At 40.7% G+C, this 12,801-nt stretch overlaps 1 protein-coding gene across 7 annotated transcripts in view; it reads left to right on the top strand.

Annotated features, from left to right (window-relative positions):
- The window catches only part of prex1 (phosphatidylinositol-3,4,5-trisphosphate-dependent Rac exchange factor 1), a 275,267-nt gene extending 264,532 nt beyond the window's left edge, over window positions 1-10,735 (top strand). For 4 of the 7 annotated variants that reach the window (XM_034173311.1, XM_034173310.1, XM_034173315.1 and 1 more), the window contains one exon: window positions 10,616-10,735. In XM_034173311.1, coding sequence (XP_034029202.1) covers window positions 10,616-10,685 — 70 coding nt within the window. In that variant the 3' untranslated portion in view covers window positions 10,686-10,735. Of the gene's footprint in view, window positions 1-7; window positions 2,039-10,615 lie in introns of those variants that run through there. The other 3 variants (XM_034173316.1, XM_034173314.1, XM_034173312.1) reach the window with 1 other exon arrangement.
- Window positions 10,736-12,801: the final 2,066 nt, after the last annotated feature.

Below are 12,801 nucleotides of genomic sequence, written 5' to 3'. Positions count from 1 at the left end.
CCCACAGGCTTTTCAAACTATGCTTGCCACCCTCAGATGGAGAACTCTAAGAAAACTGTCACTTTATTTTTAATCTAAACCTCCTCGGAGACAAAAGGTGAAAGTGAACAATATGATGGGAGATGACATGAACAAAAAGCACAAGTGTCACTGCGGTGGGATAAATCTTGTTTGTTCCCAATGACCCAGTTCCACGATGAACATTCCAGCATGGATACGGCTTGATTCTTCTGTACAGATGACTGACAACCTGGTCAGACTGATAAAGACTAGTCTTGTTTTCTTGCACTGGGAAGCACTCACACAAAAGTAATACTGCCTTGACTCTCTGTCTAGATGAAGCTGACAAACAACTTCCACATGGAACTGGCACCAAATATTGACCAGTTGCCAGTTTTGCTGCAGCCTCAATAAGAAGATGTCCTCAAAGTTTCTGCTCATAGCTGATCTGTTGTGACTAACTGGATTAACCAAACTACCTGTAGCTGACTCTCATCTTAAATGCAGATGTTACCCAGTTTGCCTTGGACTGCAAATCCAGAGAGCCGTCTGTTTGGGCTGGTGTTCCACAGGGCTCCGTGTTAGGACCCCATGGGAAGTAGAAAAATTGGACGCTGTGTTATTCATGTGCGATAGCTGGCTGAGCATAAACACAGACGTCAGTGGGTAGATTGTTGGATGAAAAAGATGTTTAGGGACAAATTGAAAAAACAGATTGTGGGGAGTGGGGCGGGGGGGCTGCTCATTCTTCGGCCCACTGCATGTGGTTACTGTGCAATTACTGTAGGATTAGTGTGAGTACTGTATTACTGCACTATATGAAGGATAACTATTTATTGTTTCTGGAAGGAGTATTTTACCCCTCACGTACATGTCAGGTATTAAAGAATTTAAAAGCATTTCTGCCTACTTATGGAACAGTATTTAAAGGACCAATGGCATGCCATTTTTTAAGACTCAACTACTTATGTATTTTATTTTATTTATGTGAATTATCAGAAAGTGTTACCTTAATATTCATGGAATGCAGGGCAGGGGCAGTGACCAGGAGCTAGCTAATCAGAATCAGGACAAAGGAAGCTGTAGGTAATGACTAGAGCTGTTTGTTTGTCAACAAAGAGAACAGGTTGGGATATTAAATTATTAATATATTAGTTGAACTTTCCTAGTTGAAGGATCATCTTCTGATAACTTGGCCGTGATGCTGATTTTAAAACTAGCTTTGGTATTTACTGTAGGAATTAGAATGTACACGACTGGTCCGTTCAAGTCGCCGTATTAGCAAAAAGTACTGTAAACACTTTGCAGGTAAACAAAGGGATTATTTTTTCTTTTATGAGTGAAACAGTAACTTTACTGAAGATTTTGAATTCTTGTACATAAAAACTGTAAGAGAGGAAAACTAGGATATGGTTTATGAGCAGCAGAGTAATGCTATAAGTTAAATTGGATTATTTTTATGGAGATAATATACTATATAAAGCATTTATTTTATTTTATTTTTTTTTGTATTTACGAATGTGCATTTGATGAGAGGTTGTTTCTCTTTGCTGTGCACATCCTGACTGACAGCTTGGTTTTAAACTGTTCAACTTGCATTTCAACATGGTTTTATGTGTCATCATGCTGCATTCATTAGACAAATCATTTAGTTTTTAATTTATTTAAAAGCAGTCTGATCCCAGTTAAATCCCATGATTCATTTATCTTAGCCCCGGCACAGCCAGCGGTGACTTTAATTATTGGATATTTCCATATTTCAGTTTACCGTATTAGAAATTACCCATGAATGCATCAGAAGTTACCTCAAGTTGTTGTAAAATATCAAATACGGTCTGTTTTAATGTCTGCAGCATGTCAGCGGAGCTGGACAAATACTTCACGGATTAAACGTTTATTTACATTATGCTAATGTTTCATTTTTGTATATACTTTTTTGCAATTGTATGTTGCCTGAAAATAACTGTACAAAGAATCTTTCTAAAATGATCATTGTAAATGGAATCTTAACAAGTTAGTAAATAAACTGTTCACAGCACAGTTATGTTTTATGTGTGAAAATGCACACACCAGAAAATATGGAACCATTTATGTAATTATATATATATATATATATATATATATATATATATATATATATATATATATATATATATATATATATATATATATACTATGTATATATATATATATACACCCTGCGATTTTGCAAGTTCTCCCACTTAGAAATCATGAAGGGGTCTGAAATTTTAATCTTAGCTGCATGTCCACTGTGAGAGACATAATCTTAAAAAAAAAAAAAAATCCGGAAATCGCAATGTATGATTTTTTTTTTTAAATAATTTATTTGTATGTTACTGCTGCAAATAAGTATTTGAACACCTGTGAAAATCAATGTTAATATTTGGTACAATAGCCTTTGTTTGCAATTACAGAGGTCAAACATTTACTGTAGTTTTTCACCAGGTTTGCACACACTGCAGCAGGGATTTTGGTCCACTCCTCCATACAGATGTTCTCTAGATCTTTCAGGTTTGGAGTTTCAGCTCCCTCCAAAGATTTTCTATTGAGTTCAGGTCTGGTGACTGGCCTGGCCACTCCAGGACCTTGAAATGCTTCTTACGGAGCCCCTCCTTAGTTGCCCTGGCTGTGTTTAGGGTCATTGTCATGCTGGAAGACCCAGCCATGACCCATCTTCAATGCTCTTACTGAGGGAAGGAGGTTGTTTGCCAAAATCTTGCAATACATGACCCCATCCATCCTCCCTTCAATACAGTGCTGTCGTCCTGTCCCCTTTGCAGAAGAGCACCCCCAGAGTATGATGTTTCCACCCCCATGCTTCATGGTTGGGATGGTTTTCTTGGGGTTGTTCTCGTCCTTTAAACATGGTAAGTGGAGTTGATTCATGTTTAGCCGCATGTTCTCCTTGAATTGCTGGCTGTCTGAGTGGTGTCCAAAAAAAAAAAAAAAAATGAGGTGGGCTTCATAGATAATTGGCAAAGCTTCTGGGGAAAACCTGGTCTTGTTAGGAGAGACGGCATCCATCCCACTTTGGATGGAGCAGCTCTCATTTCTAGAAATCTGGCCAATTTTCTTAAATCCTCCAAACCGTGACTATCCAGGGTTGGGACCAGGAAGCAGAGTTGTAGTCTTACACACCTCTCTGCAGCTTCTCTCCCCCTGCCATCCCCTCATTACCCCATCCCCGTAGAGACGGTGCCTGCTCCCAGACTACCAATAACCAGCAAAAATCTATTTAAGCATGAAAATTCAAAAAGAAAAAATAATATAGCACCTTCAACTGCACCACAGACTAAAACAGTTAAATGTGGTCTATTAAACATTAGGTCTCTCTCTTCTAAGTCCCTGTTGGTAAATGATATAATAATTGATCAACATATTGATTTATTCTGCCTAACAGAAACCTGGTTACAGCAGGATGAATATGTTAGTTTAAATGAGTCAACACCCCCGAGTCACACTAACTGTCAGAATGCTCGTAGCACGGGCCGGGGCGGAGGATTAGCAGCAATCTTCCATTCCAGCTTATTAATTAATCCAAAACCCAGACAGAGCTTTAATTCATTTGAAAGCTTGTCTCTTAGTCTTGTCCATCCAAATTGGAAGTCCCAAAAACCAGTTTTATTTGTTATTATCTATCGTCCACCTGGTCGTTACTGTGAGTTTCTCTGTGAATTTTCAGACCTTTTGTCTGACTTAGTGCTTAGCTCAGATAAGATAATTATAGTAGGCGATTTTAACATCCACACAGATGCTGAGAATGACAGCCTCAACACTGCATTTAATCTATTATTAGACTCTATTGGCTTTGCTCTAAAAGTAAATGAGTCCACCCACCACTTTAATCATATCTTAGATCTTGTTCTGACTTATGGTATGGAAATAGAAGACTTAACAGTATTCCCTGAAAACTCCCTTCTGTCTGATCATTTCTTAATAACATTTACATTTACTCTGATGGACTACCCAGCAGTGGGGAATAAGTTTCATTACACTAGAAGTCTTTCAGAAAGCGCTGTAACTAGGTTTAAGGATATGATTCCTTCTTTATGTTCTCTAATGCCATATACCAACACAGTGCAGAGTAGCTACCTAAACTCTGTAAGGGAGATAGAGTATCTCGTCAATAGTTTTACATCCTCATTGAAGACAACTTTGGATGCTGTAGCTCCTCTGAAAAAGAGAGCTTTAAATCAGAAGTGTCTGACTCCGTGGTATAACTCACAAACTTGTAGCTTAAAGCAGATAACCCGTAAGTTGGAGAGGAAATGGCGTCTCACTAATTTAGAAGATCTTCACTTAGCCTGGAAAAAGAGTCTGTTGCTCTATAAAAAAGCCCTCCGTAAAGCTAGGACATCTTTCTACTCATCACTAATTGAAGAAAATAAGAACAACCCCAGGTTTCTTTTCAGCACTGTAGCCAGGCTGACAAAGAGTCAGAGCTCTATTGAGCTGAGTATTCCATTAACTTTAACTAGTAATGACTTCATGACTTTCTTTGCTAACAAAATTTTAACTATTAGAGAAAAAATTACTCATAACCATCCCAAAGACGTATCGTTATCTTTGGCTGCTTTCAGTGATGCCGGTATTTGGTTAGACTCTTTCTCTCCGATTGTTCTGTCTGAGTTATTTTCATTAGTTACTTCATCCAAACCATCAACATGTTTATTAGACCCCATTCCTACCAGGCTGCTCAAGGAAGCCCTACCATTATTTAATGCTTCGATCTTAAATATGATCAATCTATCTTTGTTAGTTGGCTATGTACCACAGGCTTTTAAGGTGGCAGTAATTAAACCATTACTTAAAAAGCCATCACTTGACTCAGCTATCTTAGCTAATTATAGGCCAATCTCCAACCTTCCTTTTCTCTCAAAAATTCTTGAAAGGGTAGTTGTAAAACAGCTAACTGATCATCTGCAGAGGAATGGTCTATTTGAAGAGTTTCAGTCAGGTTTTAGAATTCATCATAGTACAGAAACAGCATTAGTGAAGGTTACAAATGATCTTCTTATGGCCTCGGACAGTGGACTCATCTCTGTGCTTGTTCTGTTAGACCTCAGTGCTGCTTTTGATACTGTTGACCATAAAATTTTATTACAGAGATTAGAGCATGCCATAGGTATTAAAGGCACTGCGCTGCAGTGGTTTGAATCATATTTGTCTAATAGATTACAATTTGTTCATGTAAATGGGGAATCTTCTTCACAGACTAAAGTTAATTATGGAGTTCCACAAGGTTCTGTGCTAGGACCAATTTTATTCACTTTATACATGCTTCCCTTAGGCAGTATTATTAGACGGTATTGCTTAAATTTTCATTGTTACGCAGATGATACCCAGCTTTATCTATCCATGAAGCCAGAGGACACACACCAATTAGCTAAACTGCAGGATTGTCTTACAGACATAAAGACATGGATGACCTCTAATTTCCTGCTTTTAAACTCAGATAAAACTGAAGTTATTGTACTTGGCCCCACAAATCTTAGAAACATGGTGTCTAACCAGATCCTTACTCTGGATGGCATCACCCTGACCTCTAGTAATACTGTGAGAAATCTTGGAGTCATTTTTGATCAGGATATGTCATTCAAAGCGCATATTAAACAAATATGTAGGACTGCTTTTTTGCATTTACGCAATATCTCTAAAATCAGAAAGGTCTTGTCTCAGAGTGATGCTGAAAAACTAATTCATGCATTTATTTCCTCTAGGCTGGACTATTGTAATTCATTATTATCAGGTTGTCCTAAAAGTTCCCTAAAAAGCCTTCAGTTAATTCAAAATGCTGCAGCTAGAGTACTGACGGGGACTAGAAGGAGAGAGCATATCTCACCCATATTGGCCTCTCTTCATTGGCTTCCTGTTAATTCTAGAATAGAATTTAAAATTCTTCTTCTTACTTATAAGGTTTTGAATAATCAGGTCCCATCTTATCTTAGGGACCTCGTAGTACCATATCACCCCAATAGAGCGCTTCGCTCTCAGACTGCAGGCTTACTTGTAGTTCCTAGGGTTTGTAAGAGTAGAATGGGAGGCAGAGCCTTCAGCTTTCAGGCTCCTCTCCTGTGGAACCAGCTCCCAATTCAGATCAGGGAGACAGACATCCTCTCTACTTTTAAGATTAGGCTTAAAACTTTCCTTTTTGCTAAAGCTTATAGTTAGGGCTGGATCAGGTGACCCTGAACCATCCCTTAGTTATGCTGCTATAGACGTAGACTGCTGGGGGGTTCCCATGATGCACTGTTTCTTTCTCTTTTTGCTCTGTATGCACCACTCTGCATTTAATCATTAGTGATCGATCTCTGCTCCCCTCCACAGCATGTCTTTTTCCTGGTTCTCTCCCTCAGCCCCAACCAGTCCCAGCAGAAGACTGCCCCTCCCTGAGCCTGGTTCTGCTGGAGGTTTCTTCCTGTTAAAAGGGAGTTTTTCCTTCCCACTGTAGCCAAGTGCTTGCTCACAGGGGGTCGTTTTGACCGGTTTTACATAATTATTGTATGGCCTTGCCTTACAATATAAAGCGCCTTGGGGCAACTGTTTGTTGTGATTTGGCGCTATATAAAAAAAATTGATTGATTGATTGATTCCAAAAAGCTCTATTCGGGTCTCATCTGACCACATGACCTTCTCCCATGCCTCCTCTGGATCATCCAGATGGTCACTTGTGAACTTCAAACAGGCCTGGACATGTGCTGGCTTGAGCAGGGGGACCTTGCTGCCCCGCAGGATTTTAAGCCAGGACAGCATCATGTGTTACTAATGTTATCTTTGTGACTGTGGTTCCAGCTCTCTTCAGGTCATTGACCAGGTCCTCCTGTGTAGTTCTGAGCTTTCTCAGAATCATCCTTACCCCACAAAGTGAGATCTTGCATGGAATCCCAGACCGAGGGAGATTGACAGTCATCTTGTGTTTCTTCCACTTTCTAATAAATAATCATAACAGTTGTCTTCTACCAAGCTTCTTGCCTGTTGTCCTGTAGTCCATCGCAGCCTTGTGTAGGTCTGCAGTTTTGTCCCTGTTGTCCTTAGACAGCTCTTAGGTCTTGGCTATGGTGGACAGGTTGGAGTGTGATTGATTGAGTGTGTGAACAGGTGTCTTTTATACAGCTAACAAGTTCAAACAGGTGCAATTAATACAGGTAAAGAGTGCAGAATAAGAGGGCTTCTTAAAGAAAAATTAACAGGTCTGTGTGAGCCAGAATTCTTGCTGGTTGGTAGGTGTTCAAATACTTATTTGCAGCAGTAACATACCAATAAATTATTAAACAAACATACATTCTGATTTCCAGATTTTGATTTTTTTTTTTTTTTAAGATTATGTCTCTCACAGTGGACATGCACCTAAGATGAAAATTTCAGACCTCTCCATGATTTCTAAGTGGGAGAACTTGCAAGACCGCAGGGTGTTCAAATACTTATTTTCCTCACTGTATAACAGAGCTCATATTCACACTAGATGGATGGTTGAGTGTATGTTTGAAGTGTGGAAAAATCAGTTCGTGTTCACGCAATAATTTGTTTTGAGCCAAGAAGGTGCTGCAATGTGATCATTGCTACAGCTGTGCTGTACAACTACCTGAAGCAGCATAATTGTCCTGACCCTCCAATGGAATACCAGAATGATCCAGATGTGCCCATGCCAGTGGCAGAAAATAACCAACGAGGAATTGTTCTCAGACCTGCCTTCACATTACAGAACTTCAGTTAGAAAAAACATACATTTAACCATGGAATCTATTGATTATGGCTTGTTTTTGCCTTAATAGTGTTTGTTGTGTACAACATATATAAATAGTGTGCTGAAAAATTCAATGAGAAACTCAACCAAGGCTGTTCGAAAATGTAGGTTGTGTTGACTACAATATGCACGGCTGTCTCATGCATCTTTCTTTGAACAACTCTCTCTTCTAATTTCATATCCAATTCGACCTGTAGAATTCTCATTTTCATGTTATGCTCCTCTTTTAGATATTTCATTTTCTGCTCATGAAACTGTAAGGCATGGACATCCTTTTTGGTCTCTGCTGGAAGGTGGTGGCAGCATCTTTTCTCTGGGATGCCATACCAGATATGGAGGGTGCACAGTCACTGTGCACTGGCTCTTCCACCAGGCTTAGAATAATTCCCTCTGGGAAAAAAAACAAAAACCAAGGACCAATTTTATCCACTTTATACATGCTTCCCTTAGGCAGTATTATTAGACAGCATTGCTTAAATTTTCATTGTTACGCAGATGATACCCAGCTTTATCTATCCATGAAGCCAGAGGACACACACCAATTAGCTAAACTGCAGGATTGTCTTACAGACATAAAGACATGGATGACCTCTAATTTCCTGCTTTTAAACTCAGATAAAACTGAAGTTATTGTACTTGGCCCCACAAATCTTAGAAACATGGTGTCTAACCAGATCCTTACTCTGGATGGCATTACCCTGACCTCTAGTAATACTGTGAGAAATCTTGGAGTCATTTTTGATCAAGATATGTCATTCAAAGCGCATATTAAACAAATATGTAGGACTGCTTTTTTGCATTTACGCAATATCTCTAAAATTAGAAAGGTCTTGTCTCAGAGTGATGCTGAAAAACTAATTCATGCATTTATTTCCTCTAGGCTGGACTATTGTAATTCATTATTATCAGGTTATCCTAAAAGTTCCCTGAAAAGCGTTCAGTTAATTCAAAATGCTGCAGCTAGAGTACTGACAGGGACTAGAAGGAGAGAGCATATCTCACCCATATTGGCCTCTCTTCATTGGCTTCCTGTTAATTCTAGAATATAATTTAAAATTCTTCTTCGTACTTATAAGGTTTTGAATAATCAGGTCCCATCTTATCTTAGGGACCTCATAGTACCATATCACCCCAATAGAGCGCTTCGCTCTCAGACTGCAGGCTTACTTGTAGTTCCTAGGGTTTGTAAGAGTAGAATGGGAGGCAGAGCCTTCAGCTTTCAGGCTCCTCTCCTGTGGAACCAGCTCCCAATTCAGATCAGAGAGACAGACACCCTCTCTACTTTTAAGTTTAGGCTTAAAAATTTCCTTTTTGCTAAAGCTTATAGTTAGGGCTGGATCAGGTGACCCTGAACCATCCCTTAGTTATGCTGCTATAGACTTAGACTGCTGGGGGGTTCCCATGATGCACTGAGTGTTTCCTTCTCTTTTTGCTCTGTATGCACCACTCTGCATTTAATCATAAGTGATTGATCTCTGCTCCCCTCCACAGCATGTCTTTTTCCTGGTTCTCTCCCTCAGCCCCAACCAGTCCCAGCAGAAGACTGCCCCTCCCTGAGCCTGGTTCTGCTGGAGGTTTCTTCCTGTTAAAAGGGAGTTTTTCCTTCCCGCTGTCGCCAAGTGCTTTCTCACAGGGGGTCGTTTTGACCGTTGGGGTTTTTTCCGTAATTATTGTATGGCTTTGCCTTACAATATAAAGCGCCTTGGGGCAACTGTTTGTTGTGATTTGGTGCTATAAAATAAAATTGATTTGATTTGATTTATGTCTTCCTTTGAAGTGTAGGTTATTTGATGCATCTGCTTTCAGGTTATTAGAACAGTGTTGTGTGGGCCGCCAGAAAAGGAGGTACTGCTGGCCCACCACCAGAGGGCGCCCTGCCTGAAGTGCGGGCTTCAGGCACGAGAGGGCGCTGCCGCCATGGACACAGCCGGGGTTGACAGCTGTCACTCATCAACTCATGACAGCTGTCACCTCTCTCCACTTCATTAATCCACTCCATATTAGCCGGACGTCATCTCCACCTCGCTGCCGAGATATCATCTACCTCTGAAGGTAATTTCTCTGCTGACTTAAACTTAAATAATAGTCTGAACTCTTTTGCATCCCTTTTCCTGTGGTGTGCCTTATCAGCTGGATTGGCGTTTGGTGTGAACAGCGACGGCTACGCTTCACACCCAATCCAGATAAGTGGTTTAACAGGAGCTGCACGAGTGTGTGATTAGAGGTGGAGGTGACTTTCCACCTTCTGACTGTTTTGTTACTGGGTGTGCACACACCCACATCTCACTGTTTGTGCTCCTCGCCAGCAGTACCAGATCCGACAGTCGGGGACGGTGATCACCTGGGAATTCGGGACTTGGCGGCTCCACTATTCACCGGGTTCTGTGGCGGTGGAAATCGTGTGGTTCCGGCTCTTCTCAGGACAGACGTCTTCTATCCTCGAGCCTGCCCACACGTCACCTTTGTGTATTGACTGCTATCAGATTCTGTGATTGTCTGTATAATCGTTGTGCACATTCACAACATTAAATTGTTACCTTTTGGCTCATCTATTGACCGTTCATTTGCGCCCCTTGTTGTGGGTCCGTGTCACTACACTTTCCCCAACAAACAGTCCTAGTTGGGATTTTTGTGAAGCTAAAAGCACAAGCGCTTAAATATCTTCTCCTTTTCCAGGGTGCAATAGTTGAGCTCTCTGCTAAAAACCTGAAGGTAATGGACCAGATGCCTCCCTTGGTTCCAAGGTACTGTACAACACCAGTTCTTCTGCCTCCACATCACTACTTTGTACACAGTTTCCCCCATAATCAAGTTTTTGTCCTTCATTTGAGGTATTTTTTCTCCCCACAGGCTTTTCAAACTGTGCTTGCACCCTCAGATGGAGAACTCTAAGAAAACTGTCACTTTATTTTTAATCTAAACCTCCTCAGAGACAAAAGGTGAAAGTAAACAATATGATGGGAGATGACAGGAACAAAAAGCACAAGTGTCACTGCGGAGGGATAAATCTTGTTTTTTCCCAATGACCCAGTTCCACGATGAACATTCCAGCATGGATACGGCCCGATTCTTCTGTACAGATGACTGACAACCTGGTCAGACCGATAAAGACTAGTTTTGTTTTCGTGCACTGAGAAGCACTCACACAAATGTAATACTGCCTTGACTCTCTGTCTAGATGAAGCTATTTGTTTATGCCATTTCAAATACAAAAGTAAATCATTCTTAGTATAAACATTTCTGAAATTGTCTTCCTTAAACTCAAAGCCAACCTCTACAACTTGATATAAATTAATTAAAAAATCTAAAAACCAAGATGATGGGTTGCAAAAGTAATGGCACACTTTGGTATAATACCTGTAAATCACTTTTATTGCCAGTTTTCTTCAGATGCCATTTCAAATACAACAGCTATAAATCAGGCTTGTCAACATGAAAAATTCTCAAATGATCTTCCTCAAACTCAAAATAAATTTCTACAACTTTATATCTAGTTGTAGGTCTAGAAATTTCTATAACTTGATAGTGCATCAGGGGATGTTTGCAAAACATTTAAAAATATAAAAGCCAAGATGATGGGTTGCATAAGTAATCAGCCCCTTTGGTGTAATACCTGTAAATAATCAGTTTTATTGCCAGTTTTCTTCAGACAAGTCAGGGGATGGATACATGAACATTTCCAAGTCACTGAATATGTCTTGAACTTTTATCAGTTATGAAGAAATACAAACTGTGGCACTAGATGGTAAATCTGTGTGGAGTAGACAGTTCTCAAAAACTGAGTGACTGTGCAAGAGGGAGAAGAGTGAGGAAAGCCACCAAGACACCCAGGCAACCCAGAAGACGTTATAGGCTTCTGTGGCTGTGATTGGAGAAATTGTGCACAATGCAAGTTTTTTGCATTTTGTATCACTGGTTATGCAGCTTTATGATGAAGGGGAATAGAGGAGGATTTTCATAAAAAGAAGACTGGAAAGTTCCAGCTACAATCTGCCAGAAGGTACATGCGAGATGCAAGCTGATATTTTTGATCACCTTGAGTTTATCAGATGATTATTCCGAGAAAAACTGAATTCAAACAGAAAAGCAGCAAATTGTTGCTTTAAAAAATTAATGTGCAAAATTGTGCTTTTGTTTCATGAAGTGGTTGAAAGCGTTTCTTTTATTTTGAAAGTTTGTCATCAAGGGGGAAAAACCCTTCTAAATGTCCATTATCCTGAAGTGGGGAAGGCTGCACATGCAGTATGAATATTGTATGACCATGAATCATCAGATGAAAGCCTGCAGGATGGAACAGCCGAGGACAGGAACCTCTGAATACGCTATTTTTTTTTTTTTTTTAAAGAAATGTCAGTTTGAACAGGATTTGGAAAGCCACACTGGATTAGTCACAGCTGCTTGTCTAATTTGCTGATGCCTAACGTGATTGCGCGTGCACGAGCGTCCCCGCTGCGTCCGTTATAACGGCCGGAAGAGAGTGAAGGTAAGAGCATCCAGTGTTCAGTTTGTAGTGATTATTGCACTCGGGTTGTCTTCGGGGACCAGCAACACCGACTGCATCCAGCACACACACCCCTCAGTGATGCACCCCCGCGGCGGGAGCGCACGCAACTCCTCCTCAGAGTCGCCTCGACTTTAAAATGGTGCAGAAATCTCTCAACGGCGGGGTTTACCCAACTCAAGCCGGAGAGAAGAAGCACAAAGTCGGGTTCGTCGGCGTGGACCCCGGCGCTCCTGAATCCAGCAGGGACGGGGCGCTGCTCATTGCGGCTTCGGAAAGCACCAAACGGAACAGCATCCTCTGCAGACCGAGGTCCAGCATCACCGCCGGCAGACCCAGACCCTCCAAGAGGAGCGCCAGCTATCGGAAACTGCAGAATTTCCTTTACAATGCGCTGGAAAGACCTCGGGGATGGGCATTCATCTACCACGCTTACGTGTAAGTGTTTTATTATTATTATTATTATTATTATTATTATTACACTTTGGCGACACACACACACACACACACCCCGCATGTTTGTGATCGTGGAGCG

Source organism: Thalassophryne amazonica, chromosome 6 (genome assembly GCF_902500255.1).
Source record: "Thalassophryne amazonica chromosome 6, fThaAma1.1, whole genome shotgun sequence".
NCBI classification, from domain to species: Eukaryota; Metazoa; Chordata; class Actinopteri; order Batrachoidiformes; family Batrachoididae; genus Thalassophryne; species Thalassophryne amazonica.
Note: the sequence above shows the minus strand (reverse complement) of the source record. Positions and strands in the feature narration are given on the sequence as shown.